The sequence below is a fragment of the Otolemur garnettii genome, unplaced genomic scaffold (assembly GCF_000181295.1).
Source record: "Otolemur garnettii isolate 467f Iridium unplaced genomic scaffold, OtoGar3 scaffold00155, whole genome shotgun sequence".
NCBI lineage: Eukaryota > Metazoa > Chordata > Mammalia > Primates > Galagidae > Otolemur > Otolemur garnettii.
The window spans coordinates 3,234,015-3,261,628 of NW_003852550.1; the positions used below are offsets into that span (position 1 = coordinate 3,234,015).

Genomic DNA, 27,614 nt, shown 5'->3' on the forward strand with positions numbered 1-27,614 from the left:
TAATTATTATGATTGATAAAATTGACTACCCTCAATGCCACAGGTGAAAGCCATGGTCAATAATAACTGGACTGTTTTCAATGCATAAATAAGTAATGTTTTGCTATCAAAGGTAATTGACCAGCTGCCGTGGTGGCTCACACCTGTAATTCTAGCACTCCGAGAGGGCAAGGCAGGTGGATTGCTTGATCTCAGGAGTTCAAGATCAGCCCATCTCTACTGAAAATAGAAAAATTAACTGGGTGTGGTGGCAGGTGCCTGTGGTCCAGCTACTTGGGAGGCTGAGGCAAGAGGATCCCCTTAAGCCCAGGAGTTTGAGGTTGCAGTGAGCTAGGCTGAGGCCATGACACTCTAGCCTGGGGAGAAAAGAAAAAAGAAAAGAACTAAAAGGTCAGTGATCATTAAGAAAAAAAAAAAAAAAAGCTCACCAACTATGACATTAAAAAAAATGTGACTTAATTTAGGTCTTTGGAATTTTTTGAAGAATACAAAAATATTCTACTTCTTTTAAGATTAAAAGCAAGGTATTTAACCTCCAATAAACACAACAAATACAAAATCTACTTTGTTTTCTAATAGTGGCTATGAAGTTGAAATATATATGGAGGGTGCCAAAAAAATGTATACACATTTTAAGAAAAGAGAAAACTGTATTAAATTTGCAATACTCAAGTCATGTTTGACTTCCACAATTACAAGAGGTGCTCACTGAGACTTGTAGTCATCTTTAGTTATTAGTATATATTGAGTATCATAATTCTTTTTTTTTTTTTTGAGACGGAGCCTCAAGCTATCCCCCTGGGTAGAGTGCCGTGGCCTCACAGCTCACAGCAACCTCCAACTCCTGGGCTCAAACGAGTCTCCTGCCTCTGCCTCCCACGTAGCTGGGACCACAGGCGCCCGCCACAGCGCCGGCCATTTTTTGGTTGCAGCCATCCTTGTTGTTTGGCGGGCCCGGGCTGGGGATTTGAACCCGCCACCTTAGGTGTATGTGGCTGGCGCCTTAGCCACTTGAGCCACAGGCACCGAGCCGAGTATCATAATTCTAATACAGTTTTCTGCTTTATTTAAATGTGTACACATTTGGGGGTATCCCCTGTATATATATGAAGTCGATTCACTTCATAAACTCATCCTAGAAAAAATACTACATATCTCACCTTTGAGGTACTCCCCTTGGGAAGCTATGCACCAATGCCAGTACCTAGTCCACCCTTCGAAGCAATTTTGGAACTCTTTTTCTCAAATGACCATTAGAGCTGTCATTGTACAAGGTCTGACAATTTAGTTTGGCACATAGTGATCGCCAAATATCACTACAGTCACCGGATGGCCAAGGGGAGTACTTCAAAGGTGACTATAGTGATATTCACCAGTGAGACATGTACCACTTTTTCTACGATGAATGTCAAACTTAATAGTCCACCCTTGTATATGGGTGATGATAAAGGTGATGATGATGGACAGATTGGTGGATGGGTATACATTAAAAACCTTAAATAAAAAAGGAAAAGAAATGAAAACGCACAGAGGAAAACTACGTACACATGGAGACATAGAAATATTCATTATTTATTCAATAAATATTTATTGGGTGCTTCTAATATGTGCCAGGCACTGTGCAGAGTACAAAGATGAATCAACATGGTTCCTGCCCTAAAGAAACTTACAACATATTTTTTTCTCTAGATCAAAGTATAGAAGGGACAACAACGCAAATATACAAACAGCTAAAAAAACAAGTTAATATTACATAGCCATTAGAGACATATCAGTAAAATCAGGAATTCAGAAATATGGATATATAACTAGTAGGAACAAGGTAGGCTTTATGGAGGAAGTAGTATTTGACTAGGCTTTGAAGTGTGGGTGGAATTTGGAGATGTGGTAGGGAGAGACAAAGAATGAATTTTAGGTAGAAGAAACAGCATAATTAAAGGCATGGAATCAGAAAAGGTCAGGGAAAGAGTAAATAATAGATTTGGGCTAGAGAGTAAATTGTAAGAAGGGTAGGGAAAGCTAAACTGGAAACTAAGGAATTTATAAAAAAAATAGAGGAATATAGAGGTTTCTGAAACAGAAAAAGGACAAATCTAAAATGTGATTCCAGAAAAATACACTTAAATACAAAGATATGTACAAAAAGGAAAAAAACATACTTCTCTGGAGTAACATAACCATCTTGTGACACACTTTTGGAATACTATCACTAAAAACCATTAAAGTAGTCTTGCACTTTCAAATTATAGGCATAAACGGGGACATTGCATGTTGATGTTTGTCCTGTGGAGACAGTGACTAAGCCAACCCAAATCTGACTGATAAGCCAGGTTCTACAGAGTCACAACCATCCCAGAAAATTGAATCTGACCCTGGACCTGGACCACAGGCTATGCCAAAGAAGAAGCTAGATTTGCTTCTGAACCACACCAAAGACCTTCCAATGAAGTTAAGATACTGCCACTTATAAGGAACCAAGCTCCATCAGCTAGTCCCCTGGGGCTCCTTCTTATTGCCAGAGACAATTACTTTTCCTTTGATCTCTCATTCCAGGAAGCCATGGTGGTGAGAAGCTCATTTAGGATGACTCTCCATGATGGACTCAATCAATACTCAGTGACTCCCTGAGGCAGCTGGGGTCAGTGAGTGCAAAGGCAAAGTCCTCCTCTGGCCAATCTATACCCACTGGGAATAAACTCTACCCACAACTCTGGAGATTTCATGGCTCTGAAGGAGAGAGGTGGTTATCAACAAATAGTAATCACATTCAATTCTTATCTTGCTTTTAAGTTTTCAGGCTTCTTTCTCCTTTGATTTCCCTCACTATATACAGCAGCTTTCATTCAGACAATGAGCACATTGAAAATATTTCTGATGTCAGTACAGAAAGTGCAATATTCCTCTGAAGTCAGGCATTTCCTCAGGTATTTTTTGGTCTTAAGTTCTATAGGACTGAGAGCCTGTGCTGTAAACTACAAACAAATCCATAGGACTGGGCAGAATTGGAGGTTTATTTTCTATCCACTTGGGTCAAATCAGTTTAGGAATGTACATGGCTATGGATGAGATCCTGACTGCATGGTAAAGGTGATTTAGTGATCAAGGAATCTGTGATCTTTTCTCTTTCTTTTCTTTCTCCAGACTATGATGTCAGAACAGTCACCTATCTCAAACACCCTGAACCAGAGTATTCCTGCTAAGCCTGTGCTTGCACGTACAGTTAGGGATCTTACCGCGTGATTTCTAAGTAGTATTCCTAAGGGTCAGGGGTCCAGGGTTTTCCTTGATAATTCAGTTCTGTCTCTTGACTTGGTAAAAGCAGTTGCTCATCTATTAACTAGATGGTGACTAGGAAGATGCCTTCTCCTCTCTGACCTCCCATATTCTCCTCCATACTGTGACAGGATTAATAATTTCCAAAGGCCCCACCAACTCTATATGTGTATATTCATTTTCTTGGAATTAGTCACCTTTGAAAAATCTTTAGTGACATCTGGAGCTTCTCTAATTTGTCGTGAGCCAAAGAGAGTATATAGTTTAATGGTCACCTCTGCTCTTAGTCTTTCTTGGAAAGAGATCCATTATTGCTTGGCCTACAGCAAATCCAAACTAGAAGAGAGGTAAGACAATGAGGATTTTACAAACTAATCCAGAAGAAACCCAAACAACGCACAAATAAAAGGTGACTTGTGTTTGTGTCTACTGTAGACCTATCAATCATCTTGACCGGAGAAGAAGCCATGGGCCAGAAAAGAGGTGAGAGAGGATTCTGTTGCACAGCCTCTATTATTTTAATGGGCTACACTCAACCAGCCAGCTGGGAAATGAGGTTGATTAGGTCCACCAGATTTGGCTGGAGAAGGGGTTAAAGTAAAATGGTCAATTCATTGTGTCCTTTCAGCTAATGAATGTTTATTTGATTCCACTGAGTGCTTAAGTTACATTCAATTGCTTGATGTCACATAGATGTGACCACCCAGTGCATGCAGTGTTACTGTCTGGCTGTTTGCCACCTCCCACTCCTTGCAAGTTGATTCTATTTGGATTAAGGACAAGAATGTGATTAAATGAGTAGCTTAGTAATAAAGTTGTTTATACTAAGTCTAAGACAAGGTAGGCAGAATGGGTGTCCTTGGAATAATACTTCTTGGTATAGTAGCTTTATGTAGTAAACCAAATTGCGGCCCTCTGATGAGGTTGACAGCCATCTGCTATCTCCTCCTACTTGCCAACAATAAAATAAAATAAAAGCAAAGTGGGCTACCTGGAGAAGCAGCAGACTTAAGGTATTCTTTAGTTGGGTGGATGCTATAATAACACTAATCTATGAAGTGAACCCAAAGAGGAAAGATAGAATAAAGGGTCTAAAGGGATTGTGAGCAATTGTCACATTTTTGTGCCTTTCTGTGTTTTCTAAATTTTCAACAATAAACATATACTCTGTTGAGATCTGGGGGGAGGAATCTAAAGAAAAGGGCTTAAATAATTCCCCAGGCGATGACCATTTTGTCAAGTTACATTTGTAAAATACAGTAAAACCTCAAATGAGCATAAGCCCAACTTGCACTTCAATTGCGTTTGGTTTTCTTTTTCCAAAAGCCCCATTTTAAAAATATGCAAATCACAGGAAACCGAGCAGATATAAGGGATGTAATGAAAGTAATTTAAGTATGTTTGGAAACATTGTTTAAATTGTTTCCTAAATATTTTGTTTCGTACAAGGAATACATACTTAAAACAGCAGTGAAGAAATTGTTTTGGTCCCTCTTAACTATCAACTCAAGCCACTGTGCTCGGTAGCAACAAGCTAACAGAGAAATAATCAGGTGAATGGAAGAATCAGGCTGTACTCCACTAAATAAATCAAGTAGTACCTCAGAGTAAGGAGTGTCTTTCTTGTGCTCAAAAAATTAAAACCCCAAGGCAAATTGAAGAGAACTTAGTGTTAGTCAATGCAGAAGATTTTAATGAAAAAGAATCAAGAAATGGATGGAGTAGTTTTACAGAGGGGCTCATGATAAAATCAGGCAGACGACTATGTGACCATGAACAAGACAGGATTAGTAGTCTAAACAAGATAGACTTGGTTGGGATGCTAGACTAGAGAAATACCAAGGAGGGGAAAAGGGAATGGGATTCTACGCAGACATAGAGATCCCTCTCAATGGGTCTTGCTCCTAAATAAAAGATTTTGGCTGAGCAGTCCTTATTTTCCAGGTCCCCTCCTGCAGACAATAGCTTCTAGGGCTAAAGAATTGGACCGTGTTTGGGAGAATACTGATCCAAGGTTTCCTGTAGCTGCGGCCCCAGTCCCTTGCCCTTGCCCCCAACTATCTTTCCGTGCTCCTATGAGGGTGTAGTGCTACCTCCTCTGGGAGAAGCGAAGACCCGTTTCTTTAGAACATCCCTTAAGGTCTTGCCTCTCTCTAGAAGTTAAGTCTTACAAGCTCAGCTTTTGACTAAGACCTTGACCCAAGTAGAGGATGATATTCTATGTCTCCTTTTCCTCTGCCATGTCTAGAAAAAGGAATTTGAAACTCAGCTCAGTAAAGTTGAAAGGCAACGGCAGCCTTTTGCACATCCTCTCGAACAGTTTGGCATCATAAATAGACCAGCGGAGGCTGAGAGAAGTTCGCTTCTGCTAAGAGATAAGTAGTCTAAGGGGCTTTGACTGAAGGTTGAGGGAAAACTGCTGGGAAGAGTTTTTCACTCTAAGCTCCGAATCAGGGTGAGTTGATAATGGAAAAATTAAATATTAGTGAGAAAGGTATCAAATTATGCCTTAGGCATTTCTTTCTTGAAAAAAGGGTTGTTCTAAAAGAATTAACTGCTTTACTGGCTGATATGTTTGGGTTCAGCTGTTTTAATAAAGAGATTATTTTTTTATAATAAAAAAGAGGAAAGGCTTGCTCAACTATTTTAAACATGCCTGTGACTTAAGCCTTATTGCTTTGGTCCATGTGACTGCGGCCAGCCACTGCCAATAACCCCTTGAAAGTGGAATCTGGGAAACTAAAAGCATAAAGTAAAAACAAATGTTCAAAGAGATTTATTTTAGGGGAAGGGGTAGGAAGTCGAGATGCAGGGTGGGCAGAAGAAGGAAGGGAAAGCACAGTACTCGGAGGTCATTGCTGAGATCCATCTATGAATTTTACATCTTTTACCCCGACGATATCATTTTACGTTTATTCCATTATGTTGCGAATATGACTCCAAGGCTCAGTGAGATACTCACCTAGCAAGGGCGATTCAATTATGTTGCCTAACTTTACAGGAAAAGAGATCATGACAGTTTTGGAAATATTTTGAACAATAAGCAATAAGAAAACAAAGAAACTTCTTAGCCCTCAGTTATCCAAACAACACAATTAACCAGGCTCTTCACCCCCGCCCCCATTCCCTAATGCATTCCAGCCAACTGAGGTCACCGCGGACTGGGATTCAGATGTATGTTTGCTGGAAGATTTTTTTCCTGGCACTAATCTCATAGTATCTGAGTTATAAATTATGTTCATTAAAGACTTTCTAGAGATTCAAACAAAATGAGAAAGGAAACAAAGTGCCTCCTCCTTTTTTTCTGCGAAAATACAGACGTTGTTATCTTAGTCCAAGTTGGGCCTGCTATTTTGGAATGGCTAAACTAGAAGATGGTTCTCTACCCTTCCTGTGGGTTCACATCCATTGCAGTTTACATTCAAATGGCCTTTTTGGTGATAACTTGGTAATAATAAACAAAGTGAACAAAAGTTGCTACCCAGGGGCCCGCTTATGCTGGAATTAGGCTTGAATAACTCTGGAGATGGGTCATCTTCAGAGGTGCAGTCATTCACTTGTGTCTTACGCAGATAGGACAACTCTTCGAACTACAGCGAGCTTTTCCATGGTCTCGCCAAGAGAAGATTCAAATCTTGAAGCACTTTGCTCCTGGGTGGGAGAAAGAGAAAATAGCAAGCATATTCTCTCTGTCTTAGACCTTTCACAAGATTTCAATAAGAATGATTCCAAATCCTGTACCACCACTGTACACCATGAACAGCTTGCAAATTGCCAAAAATTTCCTGGATTGTTGATCAAATAAAGGTGATTACATGTGTCATGTTTGCATGATTAGACATTGCTATTTACAAGGGTTTTTGCAAATTTAACAGAAAAGAGGGGATGTTAATATACAGGTGGTCCTCAACTTACTAATGAGGTATGTTCTAAACATTTATAAGTCGATGATTTGGGACTTGGGATGCCTTCCTCCGTAGTAACGGTGCTATTATGTGTGGTGGTCAGGTTTCTAGCCAATCCACAAAGGCTGATTTAACCCATGTGGAGCAGAGATATGTTAGAGCTCTAGCAGAGTCCTGGGTCCTGAGCAGAAGGAAAAATGTGCTTTCTCCCTGTTCTTTAAGTCCAAAGAAAACTCAAGGAAAAGGTTTGAAAGAGGTGGAATCAAAGGGACTTTTTCCACCTTAATTCTTATTTTCACCCTTCTCCCATCTCCCAGGGATCCATTGCTCTTGCGTTCTCCCAAGTCCGCCACTGTGACCCTCCATTCTTCAAAACTGCCACCTTCCTCATTTCTCCTGGTCCCAATCACAATGAAGCACCCACATCCAGTTCACGTTCCTTATATGAGTGGTTAGTCGCTCCTCACCCTCCAAAAGGCACATGTACGATTAAAAGAGGGGGCTTGTGGGCCCCAAATTAATTGCAACTGGTAAGATTTTAGGGAAAGTAACCAGATGGAGAGAAAACCAGGTTTGAGAAGTGGTGGATATTTGACAACAGAGTAGCACATACCAGGACAACAGTAGGGGCCTGCCTGAGAGGCGGCCCCTGTAATTATTTTGCCAAAGCCATGGCCCCTTTCATAGCATCTTTTATCTTCCTCCCTGTCAGATGCCATGGAGGGGGCTCTACAGGTTTCCATTTTCCCCCAGCATCTCCCATAATGGTGGCAGTGGGTCAGAGGCATTCATAGGTATTGTAGGCCTTTTATAACTTGGGTCCCAGTAAGTGTCAGCCTCTCAATTTACAAAAAGTAGAAAACATTCTTTTTTTTTTTTTTTTTTTTTTTTTGCAATTTTAACTGCAGCCGGGGTTGAACCCTCCATGCCTAGTATATGGGGCCAGCGCCCTACTTCTTGAGCTACAGGCACCACCCAGAAACATTCTTGAATAGTTGGTGGTGTTGTGTGATATTAGCATAAGACATTTAATGACAGAATAGTGAGGTGTCTGGGAGCCCTTGAATTTAGGACAAGCCTTCTGAAACTTGTCAAGAGTACTCTTCTTGGGGATTTTTGTGATTTGCACAGGACACTAAGGTCGTTGTGGCCCATTAACATGCTGATGAAAATACAAGTACTAATGAGGCCGGGACCAGAGGCAGAATCTCCTCTTTGGCCAGCAGCTTCAATCTGTCCCATATATCTACAACCCACAGAAGCTGGCCCTCTGTCAAGGGGATGCAGATGAGTGAATTTGTAAATAACCTAAGCTACATTATCCATCTGAATGCCAGGAAAGCACTATCTACCAAGCATACAGCCAATGATAGTAGGTCAGTTATAGTATCTTTTGCTACAAACTCTGACATGTTCTTAGAAAAGACTGGGTTCTTGTACAGTGTCTCCAATGCCTGCACTATCTTGCCAAAGAGAAAAATCCTTCAAGAACTTCCAAAACCTTTCCTGAAAAGAGATGGGGGGGAGGGAGTCTGCGTGTCTAGATCTCTGGATTTCTGTCTATTTCTGTGTTGGAAGGTGTGCTTACGTTCCCCTACTCATAGGAAAGAATATTCCTGAAAATTGGATGACTGTGTGTCCCATCTGCTTATCTGCTTCTGTTGGTTATCAGGAAAGATCCAAGCCAGACCTCAGGTGGCAGGGAACCAGGGGCTGATGTAGGAGGCTGCAGAGGAGCTGTACGCTTATCAAAGAAAACTTTCTGATGCATAAATGTTTATGAGGAGGAAAGGCCACCTGTGATTGTTGTAGAAATGAAAGGGCCCTTGGGTTCGCATTGGACAGAAACAGTCACAGAATTGACAAAGTCATCAAAAACTAGGGGAAGAATAGAGAGTATGTGGATGCCTTTGGTAGTTGCTGCTAGAAGTGTAATTATTCTGGAACATGCTAGAGAACAGGTAAGCAAGAGTGTGTGGAGATTCTCTAATGTTTACCTTAGAATCGTGTGATTTCCTAGAATATGTGGATGAAGCAAAGGGTTTCAGGGTCAAAGTTTCCGTGGAAGAGAGAATAAGAAAACAAGATAAAGAAGTGAAGAGATACCAAGAAGAGCCCAAGAAAGCAATGGATTCCTCAGAGATGAATACTTGGGGGAGAATTCTTGTTGATGCTTCAAAATTGTACCAGCCTTATAGGGGAGGAGGGAGGAGAGAAATTGTCCTGAATCTAAGCCAGGCAGTCAAGGAGTAGTCAGTCTTATTTTGGTTGGCAATACTGACTTTGGAAGGGATCAGGCAGTGCCTCCAGAGGAAATGACATAAGCATCCCCTCTGAGATGATCTTGCCAATAGATCCCAGGAAAGGGGGTTAGTCACAATATCGCTGTGTTGCCTGGACAGATACGGTCTCTACAGACCTGATGTGGCTTACCATGTGGCCCAAGTGCTTGACAATGGAAGACACAGGTGCAACTGCCTAACATTTGAATAGCAAGGCCAGTCTCATCAGCATTCAGATATGTTATTAGTGTAAGAGGCAAGGGTCTCTTTCAGCGTAGGGCCACCAACTTCCCTTAGGTGCAGATCACTCTGCACCAGGCCTCCCCACAGCAAGGTTTTTGCCCATCTCGGTGGTGTTTGGAAATCCTCCAGCTCATCATACCCTGCCAGGGTGTAGGCTGAGACTAGCTTGCATGCCAAAGGGAGCCCCAAATTTAAAAATCTGGCAAGCTGCTGTGCTCTGTTTTCCTGCTGGCCATTACCTTATGGCTTGTTTTTCACCAACTGCCTTTCTGCTTTTCTTCTTTGGAAGGCTGCGATCTCTATTGGTTGTAGGCCATGGCCCAATTGCCTGCAGGGCAGAAGAAAGATCAAAATTGGTATCGAAGAGTGTGGCAGAGCAGAACTAAGAAGACTCCGATTAAGTGCAAACTCCACTTACCCATCTTTGCCCATTGGTGGGGGCACGGGAAGGGGCTTGGTGAAACCTTTTTTGCCAACCAGCCAGAAGGTCTCCTCTGTGCCTTTGCCCTTATTATAGAAAATATGGAAAATCGTAAGCATGTCATAATCAGTTTTCCAAAAGAAGTCCTCCTGGTCAAGAGGATCTGAGCATTGTGGCTGGCTCAGAAATCGCCTCTCCTTTCCCCTTGTCACCACTCTCTGAATTCTTTCTTCCTACAGGGCTTCCTTACCATATGCACCTGAGGCTCAGGCAAGCTCCACAGGCCACCAGAGCAGCCAGATGAAAAGCGAACTTTTCCAGATATTTTGTCTGCTGTCACCACCCAGCTCCATCTTTAGGAATGTGTGGACGTTCAGCTGCTCAGCAACCAAATGTGTGGATGTTCAATCGAAGATTCTGTTTGTCATATTTGTCCTGATCTTTTGGCACTAGGCAAGCCATTGTCTTTTGTATCTACGGTACATATATTCAGAGTCTATTTATTCCCCACACCCTGTCATCCAACAGCTCTCACAAAACCCAAAAAGGGAATAGAAGTAGAAAACAGGCTGGGAAACTTTGTTTTCAAGCCCAGGGCAAACTGGCTGCTTTGAGACATCCACATTGCTGCAATGGTCTAGAAGGCAGCCATCTCTAGCCCAGTTAGTTGGTTGTTAAGAACCAAAGGGAGGGGAAACGCAAGCTGGTCACCCCAGGGCCTGAGTGATAACCTCAGAGGAGCCGAGTTTTTTGCCTCTGTTCTGCCCTGCCCTCTTTCCAAAAAGAAAGAAGGGACAGTTTCCAAACTTCCCCTTCAACAGGCCTCTCTGTTCTTCTTTCAATTCTCTTTTGTCTTTCCTCTCATTTCTTTGCATCCATAAGGGAGAAAAATGTGTTTACTGAGATGGAGAAAAGTAAAGGGATGTGTTTCCAACTCCTTCATCAGAAATACGGTCTCACAGTCAGCATCTGAAACACACCTCCTGGGGGCAAGACACTATTAACAGAGGGACTTCACCCAGCAAACACAAGCAGTGTAACCTGGCTCATTGTACCTTCAGTGATTCCTGAACGATAAAAAAAAGAAACAGTCTGAAATTGTTTAACTTAGAAATTCCAATTAGATTCCCCTCCCTTCAAATGTGAAATCCACTGTTCTCCATTTTACTGTATGCATATTTATCCCTTAACAACAATGACAACAATCATAATAATAATGAGGGATTTCACTGAAGCATCTCAGAATATTTTGTAAATACTTCATTCAAGGCTCTGAACAAGCCCTTCATGAGGCACGTTGGAAAAGAATACCACTGTAGCCCAATCTCCACTAACTGACAACCAACTCTCCCTAAACTTTAAATAACTGGACTATTTGGGGCCACTCTGTTTTCAGAAAAGGTGGACAACTTGAACATATATTCCATCACTCATTCTAGCATTTATTCTACTCTGCCTGTACCAGGTCTGGGCATACAGAGATGGCTCTGTCCTTAAGGAGCTCACAGCGTAGTTAAACAAAAACAACCTCTTGCCATGTCTTGGGTTCTAAACCCATTTAGTCCAACTCCTCTGCCTCCAAAGCTCTTTCTTTTTTCATAGGACCTAGAGCAGTGTCTTCATTAGACAGTTTCTCAGTAAATAATCAGACTGTTCTATTCACTAGAATTATCAACCCTTGGGCATCTTTGGATTTCATTTTGGTAAAATACACTGTTAAGGTTTAAACTTAGAGGATCCCCAGCTCCAGCCATTGTTGACTGTCTAGAGATCTAGAGGCTATCAGGACAGTGTGCCATCCCCAAGGGAGCTTTATGGATGCCAGGATTGTCCAGAGATTTGGGTGGGTCTTGGGATATGCTGGGATGCCAAACGTAATGGTTGCAAAAGAGGATAGGAGTGTTATGAACTTAGGAAAGTTTCCAAATCAAAGAGTATGCAGTGGAGCTCCAGGGGCTCTCTGAGGTTTTGGAGCTCACCCAAGAGAATTCTTAGGATCCTACCTCTCTATTTACCCAATCCACTTCCATAATTCTGCTGAAGGAGGGGGGCGGATAAACATGGCAACAACTAAAACCTAAAGCAAACTCTTGGACCCAATATCAATCCTGGGGCAGAACCTGAGATTCCCCCAAATAATAGCATCTTACTTTGGCATGACACTTTTAAGACACTTTGGCATCTCCTCTTTTGTTTAGCTCTCACAAAACTTTTGGAAGCTAGGTTAATTATTAATCTCATTCTGTGAATGGAGAGACTGAGATGAATGGAGTTTAGATGGCTTATCAATAGGCAGGGAAAGCTGGAACTTGAACTCAACTCTTCCATACCCCTAATTTGAAATGCTCTTCCCCCCACATCCCATAGCTTCTCAACCCACTGGAGTCAAAAGGCATGTTTAGAGGCCAAAAATCAACTGTTGGGAATTTTAAAGCTTGTGAGATTAATGAGCTTCCTGATAACCACAAGTCAAAAGAGGCCTCTTTTGTGGACAAACAAAAGCTCAGAGAGAGGATGAAGTTACTTGTCCAGTGTCATACACTGAGTCATTGATGGGGCACGGATTACAGGCCAGACCTTCTGACCTTCATGAATCTGTCAATACAACCTTACTATTGCTTATCTCAGTTGCTGAAATGTTTTTGTTTTTGTGTGCATTTGTGCACTCATGTGCTTGCATGAGTGCTCGTCTGTGTGGTAGTGATTGGGACTAAGGGTGGACAGACTGAGGGAAATAAAATAAATACTAATGCTTAGGGAACTAAGAATGAAATACTATTTAATCTCAGAATTCAGAGACAAAGTCAGAAAGTGTCCACCTCTGGAATATAAATTAGTACAGTTATTGTGGAAAATAGTATGGAAATCTCCCAAAACATTAAAAATAGAATTACCATACGATCCAGTGATCCCACTTCTGTGTATTTTCCTGAAGATTTGAAATCAATTTGTCAAAGAGGTGCCCACTCTCCCACATTCATTGGAGCACTATTCACAATAGCTAAATTATGTAATCAACCTAGGTGTTCATCAATAGATGAATGAATAATGAAAATGTAGTATATACACACAATAGAATACTAGTCAGCCTTTAAAAAGAAGGAAGTTCTGTCCTTTGTGACGACATGGATAGAAATGGAGGAAATTATACTAAGTGTGATTAGCCAGGCACAGAAAGACAAATGCCACATGTTCTCACTTATATATGAAATTTAAAACAATTGAACTCATAGTAGCAGAGAGTAGAATGTGATTACAGAGGCTGGAGGTGGGGAGAATAAGGAGATGATGGTCAAGGGGTACAAAATCTCAGACAGGAGGAATATGGCTTTTTGGAGATCTATTGCATAACCTAGTGAATATAGTTAATAATAGAGTATTGTATGTTTCAAAATGGCTAAGAGAATACATTTCACATGTCCTCACCACAAAAAATGTTAAGTATTTGTGGTGATGGACATGTTAACTAGCTTAATTTAATTAATCCACAGGACTAAAAAATCATAACATCACATTAGACCCTATAAATATACATAATTATAAATTGTCAAGTTACCATAAAATAGTTTTGAAACAATTTTAAGTGTCCACTTCTGGCAAGGACCATATAAATGGGCTGAGAATAATCATTTGAGAAAGTCTTTCTGGAATGTAAACCTACCTAAAAGTCCCTAGTAAATACACCTGATGAGCCTAGACATATACAAAAATCTCAGCAAAGAGCTTCAAACGTGGCAGGAAAATAGTGACCAAAACAGGACTCTTGTAAGAGAAGAGGTCATAAAGTGACTTATCATTCACCAGCCCATCAGGAAAGAAATGTGGAGAAGGCAGAATTGGCCAGTTAAGCACTGATCATTTGTTGCCAGTAGAGGACAAACAGAGGTTGCACTGGGCAGAGAGGCCCAGCTTCTCGTCTCTACATGAGTCCTCCCCCAAGCCACCTCAGCTTCCTCATGTTAATCTCTTTCTTTTTACCCCTGATCTACCCAATTACTCAACTGCTCTATGTTCTCTTCTCACACCTAATATACTTATTTTATCCCATTAAGAAAAACAACTTAAAGGGTCATCACTCTGGTGAGGGAGATGGGGTTGGGGGGGGGGAGTGTGGTTACCAGATCCAAACCTTGAGTCCAAGAGGAAAGGCATTCATAGAAGAATTTTAAACACTAGCCAAGTGGATGGAAAGGATGCTTCGAGCTGTCAACTTTGAAATCACACCTGGGTGGCCATTAAAGGTGGTCTTTCTGCCTCATGTACTACAGCAACTCTTGCTTCCAGCAGGAGAATGGGTGAGGAGTGAAAATGTTGAATCATTCTCTTCACCCATCCTCCCCCTCCCCTCCTCCCTCCCAATATTGTGGGGATCACGCCTATAGTTTATCCTGTTTGGGTACAGGTGAATTTGTCTAAAGGTTGAATATAAATGTCTTAACATAACAATTATGAGAAAGACATGATGGCTATGTTAGCCACTTGGATGAGAGTTTTCCAAACTGCATATAGAAGTAACACACTGTATCCTATGAGAGAATTAATGCACACAATTATGATCTAATAAAAAACAAATTAAAAAAAAAAAAAGAAAATGTTGAATCAGAATTTCTGAAATGTGCCAGTGATCTTGTTGGAAAACTGCTTCATGTCCTCCAATGGACTAGAAATTTCTTGCCCCCCAGCTTCTACTATACAATGTGCAATTCCCGGGTCTGGTGGGGAGGCAGGGAGCACAGAGACCAAGGATCTCCTCACCACTGCTGTCCTTTCTCTGGGTCTTAATTCCTCTCCACCTCCTTCTTCTCACTGTCGCTTCCTTTCCTCTGGGGCTCTCTCACCTCTTCTCTCTAAATCTCTCCCTCTTGATTTCCCTTCCCCATCCCAACAACCGAGGCCCAACATGGCATTAGGGAGAGGCTCTTCCTCCAACTTGCTACAACACATCCCCAGATTCCGTGGGGTAGGAGAAAACATGAAACGGCAAAAGGCTTTTGTGAAGTATGTCCTGCTTTTAGACTTGAAACACCCAAAGATGTGAGTGCTCCTGAAAGGAATTTGAGGGGCAATAAACACCAGGGGAGTGGTGGCACACTTTTCCTTTTTCAGTTTTGAAAGTGGCACTTCAGCTTTTAAATGAAGAATCTATACCCAGCAATACAGAGGCAAGTGCTTCAGGAAACCAAGCTGCATTTGTCTTCCTCTGCTGAAAAATGACAGAATGTATAAAGAGATCACAAAAGCCTTGAACGATTTGATTCATTGCCCAAGTAATATCCCTACCCCCATCATCTCACTGTCTGAGTTCTCTGCAGAGGTGGGAAAGGAGCCTATGTCCCCTTGAAAATGACTCATACCACTTGCTAAAAGATATTAAGAATCTATTGGAAAAGACAAACTAAGATTAGCCAGAAAAGGAAGCGATCAACTACAATTAGGCCTTCCAACCTTTAACTCCTGCAATCTAGTGACGTGTAAATTGCTACCATTTATAGAAGTCATGCCAATGACAGAAACAAATCATGCATCACTGAGGGCTCTGACTTTGCTTTGCGCAAAAATAATCACTGAACAAATCCTACAGCTTAGTGTCATGGAAAGGGCACTTAACAGGAAGTTAGACTTCCTGAGTCTTGAAGTGGTTCTGCTATCTGTTGACCCAGGTCAAATTACTATACCTCTCTGGGCCTTGGTTCTTCATCTCAAAATGAAGGAGCTAGATTATTAGTTCCTAGTGGTTTGGGGGTAACCCAGAAAGAGATAGGGAGAATTCAATGGAAATGGCAGAAAAAAGAGAAGATTATTCTAATCCTGAATCCCAGATCAAGTGATAGCCCTAGCAGAAAGAAAAGGTGCTACAAAAATCGTAGAAATTGACTTTGTTCCTCCTGGTTCTTGGGGGAAAGAAATAAAGCCTTGTAAATAGGGAGCCACTGACGTGGATTAGAAGTCACAAAGGGTGACCCCTGAGCAGGTGAATAGAAAATTCAAATTCACCAATCCTGTGGCTACTGAACAATGTCTGGGACAAATGGAAGTTAGAAATGTAAATAATACTGCAGCTCATTGGAAAGCCAAATTCTAGGCAGTCCTTTAGGAGAAAAATGCATAAAAACTCATAGTCTGAAAACTGCAAGAGGATCTCAACAACCCTCCCCACTGTAGCCATAGCTCAAAGGGAAGAAAATGGAGGCAAAAGGGAACCATGGTTAGGGAACCCCAAATGGGACTGGAGATTCTGCCCAAATTACAGCTCTGAGTCTCAGACTCTCAGATAAACTCTCTCAGCAGACCATGACCTCTCCAGAAACAGGTGTGCCCGGGTGATTTGATTCAAAAACCCAAAAGCCATTATACCTTGAGCTCGGTTCTTCCTCGAAGCTCCACTTCATAGCCCTCATTCAGAGTGCGAAGAATCGTAACAGTGCTGAGACTGACATGAATGCGATAAGCTGTAAAAGAAGGAGAGGCCTGACTTGGGCTTCATATCAATGAAATAAATTTCCCCACTTCTAAATTAACTAGACCCTGAGCAAAGCCCTGAGAGAGATCCGTAGTTAGAGTTTCACAGGAGGAGGAGGGGGAGTGATGCCTTTCCTTGCCAGGCCCAGATAATGCGCTAGCTATAGCACCTATCAGCCTCCTAGACACTATTTCAGATGAAAGGCCATGCAATAGAAAGGTGTTAATTTAACTCAAAGGTTGAGATGGAGAAACCAGTAACCACAAGGGTCCTCTCAGCTGAAACGTGACCTCCTCTGAGGGACGTTTGGCTTCAGCAGTTTCTCTCACAGGCTGCTACTAGGGTTGAACTCCCAAGCATCACAGAATCTTACTTCGGAAGCAAAAAGGTATCTTGTCCATGTGCATCCTTACAACTATCTCTCAGTATTGCTGTATTAAAATCAAAGATCAATAAGAAATATCCCAAGATGCCTGTCAACAAACATTCTGTGGAAACTGTTCATTCACTGATGATTTTTTGGAGGGGCACGGCTAGCTGTGTAAACCCATGAAGGTATTATTTTCTAACCAAGGATCCCCAACCTGGGATAAGAGCTTTTTTTTTTTTTTGAGGCAGACCCTCAAGCTGTCGCCCTGGGTAGAGTGCCGTGACTTCACAGCTCACAGCAACCTCCAACTCCTGGACTCAAGTGAGTCTCCTGCCTCTACCTCCCAAGTAGCTAGGACCACAGGTGCCCGCCACAACACCCAACTGTTTTTTGGTTGCAGCATCATTGTTATTTGGCAGGCCCAGGCTGGATTCGAACCCACCACCTTAGGTGTATGTGGCTGGCGCCTTAGCCACTTGAGCCACAGGCGCCGAGCCGATAAGAGCTTTCTATAGGAAGCTACCACTCTAAAATTTTATTGGGAACCTAAATGTAATTCCCTGATGAAGAACAATCACTTGTTGACTGAGGTAAAAAAAAAAAAATCCTTGGTCCCCCCCCCTTAAAATTGTCACCCTATGAAGTGAGACCATGTTAAGGCTGAGTATTAAAGAAACGGCCAAAACTTGCTTTCACAGATGCTTGTGAAAATCATTCTTTTAGAAGCTGATTACGATCTGAGTAGGAAGGCAGGACTGAAAAGAACTAAAAGAAATTTCTTCCATGTATGTTCAAAATGACTTTCTCTCTCTTAATAGCTCAGTACTGTTGTTTGAGCCTTTCTCATTAACTCATGGTTACCCAAAGCCCCTGTTCAAAAAGAGTTGTCCTGTTCCTGAAAGTCACATGCATTGCCAGACCTGTGTGTGCCCTGCTACCAGCATCTGGTGTTCAGTACAGTAACCTTGTTGGTAGGGATCACACGGCACAAAAGATTACGCATTCCAACCACGATCCAGTTGTGTGGTAAGAAGGATCACTCCAGGGCTGGTTCACTAGTCACGTCCATTCCAGAAACTCAGGGGAGTGAACTGGGCAGAAGGGAGATACTGATGAAATTGATTTTTTTGTGAATGGCCCTGTGATGTGCCCTGATCTCATACCCAACATGGGGTTAACAGCGGTTCTCAACCTGTGGGTCGTGACCCTTTTGTAACAATGAAAATACAGCGCGGCATTCGGAAGGTTGAGAACCACTGGGCTAAAGGCTACCTCTTTAAAGATCTTCAGTCACTTGTGGGATTTAATGTCGTATTTGGGTCACAGTCGTAAGCTTTTAGGAAAGCACACTAACCAGTTCCTTCAGTACAGAGATCATGGTGTATGCTTCTTTGTATCCCTCACAATGCCTTCCTTATACAGTCAGTGCTTAATAAACACTTGCTGTGGGTGATTCACTCCATTTTATTCTTCCCACTCATCACTGGACAAAGTGCTACCTAAATCTCGAAATTCAATTTCTCCTCTCAACTCTGTATTTCCAATGTGAAGTGTATGGAGTTTTCTTTGGTACAGACCAGAATATGACTTCAGCCTTCTACAAGCTTACATCAGTCCAGCGTACTGTGCCAAATCTGCATTGCGGTGCCATGATCAATTTCACTTCATCTTGGGTTGTACTTCAAGAGCAAAGTCATTCGCAAAGTCATATTCAGGCAGCAGTTCCTGGATGACTACTTCCATGGCCTCTGCCGTATCTGTGGAGTTCGAAGACTTTCCCAGATGTCAGAAAATTTATTCTGACAACAGCTCTAAGCTGCATACGGCCTCCTTAATCATGGCTAAACAGGATAGATTGACTAAGACTGGGCCCATTGTGTAAGCCTGTTTCTATACATGAATGATGGGGAGTGAGGTCAGACAGGGCACCACCCACTGTGATATAGGCCACCATATCATAGGGGACTAGTTTGAGAATATTGCTGAAGTTTGGGAAGAGCTCGTTTTGCCTAGTAGCTGCCAAAGCCAGGACTGCTAAGGGCTTAAGTGGTTTCGTTTCTTCTTTTTCTTTTCTTTCTTTTTTTTTTTTTTTTAGTATAAAATCCAGGAAAGCAGTATGCAGAATTTAATGTTGTTCTCTATGCTTTTTCTATAATAACATGAAAAAATTGCTTTGCTCAGTCATGGTAAAAGTAAAAGGCACATTATGATTCTGATATCACCTCAGTAGCATAAATAAATAACCAAAAAAGAGTTGAGCCAACATCTTGCCAGCAAAAGACAAATGTCATAATGGTTTTTACCATTTCTTCTCAAGGTGAGAAGGGAAGGGGATCTCTGATGCCATGCTTGTTTTGATAGAACCTGACGGTTTTATATACAGACAAGCTGGGATTCATTATTTCAGAATTCCAAACTCCCTAGATTGAGGGATTATTGTTAGTTAAATTCTAGGGTGCTATTTGAAGAAGCCAGAACTCCTGAAATCTTAACTAGTTCAAAAAGAGGACTAGGGCAGCACAGAGCATCCATTTGGGAGGTTTGAGTGTTTCCACAAACTAGTTGTAAGACTGAAAATACCAGTCCCTTACCTAGTTCTTTTCCTACAAACTCCCACAAATCTGCCAGGCTGGCCAATTATTTTCTTTTATCCAAAAGACATTTTTAGTTGTTTTGATCCAATTGACTGGCTGTTTCAGTGTTACTTAGCTACGACTTCATTTCTAGTACAAGAAAGGTACATGTTCAGTCCAACATCACCCCCTACTGGCGTGCCACTAGAGACCAAGACAACGTGTGATAAATCTTAATCTTCTCGAATTATCTTCTATTTTTCTTTCAAACGTTAAACCGAGTACCCCGCTCCCTTTCAACTCTCTTGAGGAAGCATCACTTTCTCAATTGTAGGATGGCACCTCCGCCCCTCTATAGGTACTCACGTAAGCCGGTTGATTCCATTCGAGAAGCTGTGTTTACAGTGTCTCCAAACAAGCAGTATCTGGGCATGGTGAGGCCCACCACGCCAGCAACAACCGGTCCTGTGGAGCAGCAGGGAGTGGGAATTACAGTAAACAAGTATTCACTCAATGCTAATAGTGGAATGGTGCAAAGGGGGAGGAAGTAGCTTTGCAAAAGAATAAAAGTTGCCATCAAATAGCTCTGCGAATTAGAAGGAAGAGTAATGAACTCTTTGCCCTAGAAAAACCAATTTATAACAATTCAGACACGACTACCCTTCGGATTTATACCTTTGTTCCAAATAACAGTTATACACAAAAATGCTTCTGTCTGTCAATGGGGACAAATAAACATCAACCCAAACCAGAAAAGCCTGAGCTCAGGATCCAAATACGTTTGTTGCAAAGAAAAAAAATGGGACTCTTTCTTATGCCTGAAGATCCAGAAAGGATCTCATCTGTCTATCTGCCTCCCAAATTGGATATTATTGCTGAAAGAATTATTGCTTATGACGGCTAAAAAATCTGAAAACAAATAGAGTTGACTTTTCATTATCTGTGTTAGGGGTATGAAGAGAAGTATATACAATCCAAGAATATTTTCTGTTTCATTTTGAGAGTATTTTTTGTTCTTACATTTTAATCTGGCTGTGTTCAGTGTGCGATGGAATTGAAAAAAAAAAAAAACCAACTTCAGTAGCCATTCTGAAAAGTCAGTTTGGAAATATCTAGAAATTTCTTCACCTTCACTTTTCTGGTCTCTGCCCTGTTCCTAAGTTTAAATTTTTCAGCATTTTTTTTTTTTTTTGCTATTTCCTGAGTTAAATAAAGTAATTAGTTGTTTTGCTTCAAAGAAATTCTTTCTGCCGAGAAGAAAAATAAGATCTACACTATTTATATTCTCAGTCTAATTTACTTCTCACTCATTCAGAAGCTTTCATTGAACACTGATCCAGGCACCAAGGAGAATAAAAAAGAAATGCAAAACATGGTCTCACCTCTCCAGGGGTCCTAGTTTAATTGAAGAAAAGAGACTACCAAGTAGCAAGCAAATCAGCAACAACTGGAGACAGTGTATGGCTGAGGCAAGATAAATAATATAAAAAAAAAGTCGTTTAATAGTTTAGAAAATGCTTATTAGGATCCGTCTCAGTCAGGAAGAGTCCAACAGAGAAGTCAGAATTTGATCAGGGTCTTGATGGGTGAGTAGGATTGAATAGGTGAAAAGGGAACATAAATCAAAGACTCGTGGTGGAAATTGAGCATGGAACTTTGGGCAGCTCTTAGAGAAGGCAGTCTGCCTTGTTCAAGTGGCTGGGGAGAAACTAGAGAAAAGGTTGGATTAAGGAGGTTGTATGAGATGGAGGCTCTTGAACCACTAGAGAATTTTAAGCAGGGAATTCCATGATAAAATGAATTTTTTCTTCTTTTATTTTTTTCTTATATTGGTGTATAAGGTGCATTGAAAAGGGAAAAAATAAAACCAAGGAAACCTTTTATAGTTTTTGTTTTTGTTTTTGGCCGGGACTGGGTTTGAACCCATCACCTCTTATAGATGGGGCCAGCGCCCTACTCCTTGAGCCACAGGCACAGCCCCTTAAGGAAGTCGTTTAGATCACTGTTGAAGTAATCCAAGCACAAGGTACTGGGAAGGAGGTGATGATGGAAAGTGGATGGCCAAAAAGTGATGATAAAAGAGATATTGTGAACAAGAATGTTATGAGTCATTATGAAAGGAGAACCAACCAACTTGGCTGTCTGATTGACAACCATAAGAAAATTGGCATGGGCTTATACATTTATGCTGATTTGTGGGGAAAGATGACGGTTTCAAATTTTATAATTTAAAATAATAGAAAGTAATACAAGAAGAGGTGCTCTGAAGAGGGCTGGAGATGTGAAACTAGAGTGTGAATGAGAGGTGAGGGTTATTCTTTAAAAGAAAAATATCAAATACCTGCTATTGGAAGGAAAGCCAAGAAAACACAGCTTATTCTGATGACTATAAAAAGAAGGGATGGAAAGAGGCAAGAATGGAAACAAAAAAAAATGCTATTTATATCAGTGATCCAGGCAAGAGATGGAGGTGGCTTAGGCTTGGTTGTGAGAGTGAAGGAGAAACGAGAGATTCAAGAAATATTCAAAAGCTAAAAACATTCCAGACTTAGTAATTGATTGACTATTGAAGGTCAGAGTGAGGGAGGAGTCAAGGAGAATGACTTTCAAGACTAAGTGGAGTAAGATGGAAGCATTAGCATGAAGTTTGATATTAGAAGTTTAAGGGAGAAGACTGCTGAAGCTGGGGAGTTAGAAGTCATGACTGTCAAGGGGCGGTTAAATCATAGACGGGAATGAGATCACCCAGGAGAGTATATAAGGGAAAAAAAAAGTAGATTGGGACAGAGCCCTAGGAAATACCAATATAAAGAACTGAGAGAGACAAAAGAAATTATTAGACAATAGTAGATACAAAAGCCAGGTTGGAATGGGTTAAGAAATAAATTAGAAAGAAGGACCTGCAGAGAGCGAGGAGATCACCAGACTGAGAGCTTTGTAGAAAACATTAGACAACAGGAGGACCTAAGATACCCAGTAAATGAAGCAAAGAAGCAGCATTCAGAGAGCAAGGAGCAAGTCAGGGAAGTCAAGTGAGGGACGTTTCAGAGAGGGTTGTCATGAGTGTTGAGTGCTGCAGAGAGGTAAGTGCAGACAAAGACTAGCGAAGGTAGTGAGGACTGAAGCCAGATTGCACAGGGGCTAAGGCAGAGGCAGATAGCAAAGAAATGGCACTCATCTTTTAAGAAGTTTGGTAGGAAAGGGATAAAAAAGATGGGGGGGGGGAGGGAAAGGAGTCCAGAAGAGCATAGCAAAGAAAACAAGATGGGGAGTGGAGAAGGAAGCAAGAGGAGCTAGTAGGTGAGAGGTCTGTGGTCCTCTGAGATGACTGTCAAGATATAAGTGTAGAATATAAATGTCTGAACACAATAACTAAGAAAATGCCATGAAGGCTATGTTAACCAGTTGCAGGAAAGTATTTCAAATTGTATATAAAACAAGCACATTGTACCCCATGACTGCATTAATGCACACAGCTATGATTTAATAAAAAAAAGAAAAGAAAAGGATACCATGAAGGGGGAAGTGTGAAGATTATCAAGCAAGAGGGATGAGTGTGCAAAGAAAAATACTTTGAGATTTTAACTAATAAAATGAATTATCCTAAATAGAACATACACCTGTTGATCTTGCCACCTAGCCAAACGTGGAAGCATTGGCTCTAACCAGAATGGTAGACGGAAAGGGTTTAAAGCCTAGAACAAGAGCTGCTGCTGCCCACTGTGGCAGCAGGGGCTGGGAAGAGCGTAAATTTGGGTAGGCATAAAGGAATCGGGCCGTCTCGGACACGTGGATCATCAGCTGCCAGGAATCAGGGCCGAGCGACCTTTTCTTCCTGCCTTTTCTAGTCTTTCTTGAGGCTCATGAGAATGTTTTCTCTTGCTTTAACTTGTCGTTACCTGAATGCAGGCCAATTCGAATGCGGACAGGCACCTCTGGCATGTGCCGCATCTTGAAGGTGCCCACGGAGCTCAGGATATCCAGGGACATGTTTGCGATCTCAGCCGCATGCCTACTGCCATTCCTCTTTGGGAGGCCCGAGGCCACCATGTAGGCATCTCCGATGGTCTCTACCTGGGAATCAGGGGAAACAGAAGTAGCAGGTGACTTCTTTGTGTTTCTTTTTTTTTTTTCTTTGTCTGCAGAGCTTTGAGGGAGAGAGGCCAGATTGTCTTCTTGTGAAGTGAGGAAAGGGAGAGGGCTGTCAGTGGATCATAGGCCAGGCTGCATGTTACAATCATTTACGGAGCTTAATTAAAAATACCAATGTCGGGCGGCACCTGTGGCTCAAAGGAGTAGGGCGCTGGCACCATATGCCAGAGGTGATGGGTTCAAACCCAGCCCCGGCCAAAAACTGCAAAAAAAAAAAAAAAAAAAAAAAAAACGTTTCAGCCCCACACCTAGAGATTCGGAAATAAGTTGCAGCTACTTCACAGGTTCCTTACTGGCCTTAGAAAACTACCAGGCTCTGGGAAGTTCTTGGGGGAAATGAATGGGGAAATTTCTGGGACCGTCCCTAGGGGACCACCCTAGGAGACGGTGCTCCCTAGGCAGCATTGCTCTAGAGCAGTGATTCTCAACCTTCCTAATGCCGTGACCCTTTAATACAGTACCTAATGTTGTGGTGACCCCCAACCATAAAAATATTTTTATTGGTAGCAACGAAAATAATAATATGGTTGCAGGTCGCCACAACATGAGGAACTGTTAAAGGGTCGCAGCGTTAGGAAGGTTGAGAATCACTGCTCTAGAGGCTCTGGGGTAAATAAGTGAGGGCAGCCTTAAGGGAAGTATAAACAGGTAAAGAAAAAAGAACCAGAAAGAATCTGTTCCCTTAGCTGCTTTGCCTTGCTAATGTGATGAAATTAATTTGAAGGCCTATTAAGTATGAACTAGGTCTTTTCCCACCAGTTACCACCTCCTCTCCTACCGCTAACTTCCTGAGAAGCACCAATACTGGCCCACAACTGGTGGTAGGGGCAGTTAGACACCTGGAAATAAATGCAAATCTGAGTTCTTCATCTTCCCTTCATAAGTTGTGGCCACTTTTATGAAATCTACCAATCGCACTGTGCTACTCCAAGTTTGGATCCAGTTAAATTTCATGTTTTCCTAGAGACCTGCGCTCACAGAATGGGATAGTTAAAAGCATGAAACTCTGAAGTCATACTGCCTTAGTTAGAACATCAGATCCAGAGCAGTGGCCTGTGGCTCAGTGAGTAGGGCGATGGCCCCATATACTAAGGGTGGTGGGTTCAAACTCGGCCCCAGCCAAACTGCAACAACAGCTGCCTATAGCCCCAGCTACTCGGGAGGCTGAGGCAACAGAATCACCTAAGCCCAAGAGCTGGAGGTTGCTGTGAGCTGTGATGCCACAGCACTCTACCGAGGGCAACAAAGTGAGACTCTGTCTCCGAAAAAAAAAGAACATCAGATCCAACACTTAACAAGTTGTGTGGTAATGGGCGAGTCAGCTAATATCTCTGTGCTTCAATACCTACCTTGAAGGGTTTTCTAAGAACTAAATAATTTAATATACTCATATGTCAAAGCACTTAAAAGCTGTTAAGTGGATGATAACATATATTAAATACAAGTTATCACCATCATCATTACCAGTAAATGAGTATATCTTGAAACTGGCCTTAGGGGCTAGGTGTAGTGGCTCACGCCTGTAATCTTAACACTCTGGGAGGCCAAGGTGCATGAGCTTACGTGTTGGAGACCAGCCTAAGCAAGAGCAAGACCCCATCTTTAAAAATAGCTGAGTGTTGTGGTGTGCTCCTGTAGTCCCAGCTACTCGGGACACTCAGGCAAGAGAATTGTTCAAGCCCAAGAGCTTGAGGTTGCTGTGAGCTATGAAGCCACAGCATTCTGCCCAACACAGTGAGAATCTGTTTCAAGAAAAGAAAGAAAAGAAACTCGCCACCAAACGGTGGGTATGATTCAGCCCCAAGAAAGAAGTTTAGCAACCAGCAATAGGCTTTTCATCAGGACTTTCTGAATAGCCAATAACAATGAGCCCCTCAGCTCGGCGCCTGTGGCTCAAGTGGCTAAGGTGCCAGCCACATACACCTAAGGTTCGAATCCAGCCCGGGCCCGCCAAACAACAATGATGGCTGCAACCAAAAAATGCAACCAAAAAAAAAAATAGCCAGGCATTGTGGCGGGCGCCTGTGGTCCCAGCAACTTGGGAGGCGGAGGCAGGAGACTCACTTGAGCCCAGGAGTTGGAGGTTGCTGTGAGCTGTGATGCCATGACACTCTACCCAGGGGAACAGCTTGAGGCTCCGTCTCAAATAAAAAAAAAAAAAAAAAAAAATGACCCCCCCACACGTATGGGACCTTGTCTGTCAACGTGCTTCCATCCAGGGCCTCCTTTACCTGGTACAATTTGAGGAAAGGATTCCTGCCCTCAAATAAGCATGCCAGCCTGCACAGAGGAAGGGTGGGTCACCACGCAAATGCTATATAAGGGGAGAAACTGAACAGCTGGCCATGATCAGAGACTGGTGGTTGACCCTTCAGCTTTGATGAGTCAGTCACCCAGGAAACCCCAAGGATATGGATAAGGTGATTAGAAGAACAGGGGACATGGGCATACATAGCCTTGGTGTGTAGGCTGCTGTGGGGAATTGTGGATTGCATCAGCCAACATTAGGACAATGAAAGGAAAGAGGAGATTTAGAAAGGGGTCTGGTTGAGATGTGAGTGGTGGCAGGGAACTGACACTGAAAACAAATCACCAACTTCGTAGTTCTGCAGCGGCCTTCTCACTTCCGTTTCAGATTATCAAGTGCCGGGGGAACGGGTTCCAATTTTACAGGTAAAGAAAATGAAAATACAAACGGGTTTGGTCATTCACCGCTGGTTCAATTTTTATTTCCTTTGCTCTGTGTTGTTTTTAATCAACGAAACTGAAAAATGAGGTTCCAAATTTGGATTCCTCTATCCCTGCTCTGTCGTGGGAATAGCCCACTAATTCTCCACTGCAACCAAGAAGTACCAAAATATCTAATGGCCTCATTCCTAAAATCTCCAGCAATTATCTGAACAGAATCAGCTGTATTGATTAAACCAGTAGCTGTGTTACTGCCCACGCTGAATCATCTTTGATTTTAGTTTCAACTGAATTAGCTTTCAGTGATTTGTTTTTCGCTTCAGGCTGCTTGCATTCAACAAGTTAAGACAGGTGGTCTAATTCCATGGATTTTTCCTTCACCGTGGTTTCCATGTATGCTTCTTGATCAGCTTGCAGCTCCTGCTTATTGACAGGTATAATGTCTATTTCTGAGCCCTGTTTTGGTGGTCTGGTCTAGCCCTGAGGCTCTCTACCTGACCTACAAGGGCCTGATCTAATTTGAGATAAACACATTTCCCTGCGCATGAGTTGAGAGCTGGAACATTTCAGACTACTGTAAAGGATCCACGAATGGACCTACTCATTCTGCAGCTCTACTTTGAGTCCTGGGACGGAGGAGTGGGACTAACGTTTGGGATTCCTGGGGCATCTTTCTCCATCCATACAACAAGTATCCATGATGCAGTCGGCATTGAAATGCCGCTGCACTGCTATGAGATTCTTAGCCATTTTTGCCTAGAGATGAGACATACAAAATTAAGAATAAGCAAGCATGATACCAAATTGAATGAATATAGTGATCTATTCTTTACTCAGCTTCTGAGACCTTTGACAGAGTGGAAATTCACAGGCTGGAGGAGTGGGGGGAGGTGGGAAGAGGGCTTGCTCATAATTTATCACTTCCCTACGCCTCCTACACCTTAGACCAATAGGTGGGCCTTTGGTTATGCTGTTACAATCCCAAAGAGCCTCAGGTTTAATAGATCCATGGTGTGATATCAAATTCCTTTCTGTACCTAAGGAAGGAGAACAAACTTTACCAAGATGAACTCTGTTGCAGCTGCCAACTATGGGGAAAAGACCAATACTTCTCCTTTACCCCCTTCAGTGCCTAGCAGGATACTACCTACACTATGGGTACTCAGCCTCTGATGTGCAATAACTCTCCTGACCCCAACCTCTTCTTGATCCCAATTCTAGAAAAAAATCTCAGAAGAAATCTGGTA

The 27,614-nt window shown here is 42.1% G+C and overlaps 1 protein-coding gene across 1 annotated transcript in view; it reads right to left on the reverse strand.

Annotated features, from left to right (window-relative positions):
• Positions 1–9,943: 9,943 nt before the first annotated feature.
• GUCY2F (guanylate cyclase 2F, retinal) overlaps positions 9,944–27,614 on the reverse strand; it is a 98,664-nt gene continuing 80,993 nt past the window's right edge. Inside the window, exons 14-18 of the mRNA XM_012811370.1 lie at positions 23,427–23,601; positions 19,894–19,992; positions 16,479–16,573; positions 10,122–10,210; positions 9,944–10,031 (exon numbers count right to left, since the gene is read on the reverse strand). Of these exons, the coding sequence (XP_012666824.1) occupies positions 9,944–10,031; positions 10,122–10,210; positions 16,479–16,573; positions 19,894–19,992; positions 23,427–23,601 (546 nt within the window). The remainder of the gene's footprint in view (positions 10,032–10,121; positions 10,211–16,478; positions 16,574–19,893; positions 19,993–23,426; positions 23,602–27,614) is intronic.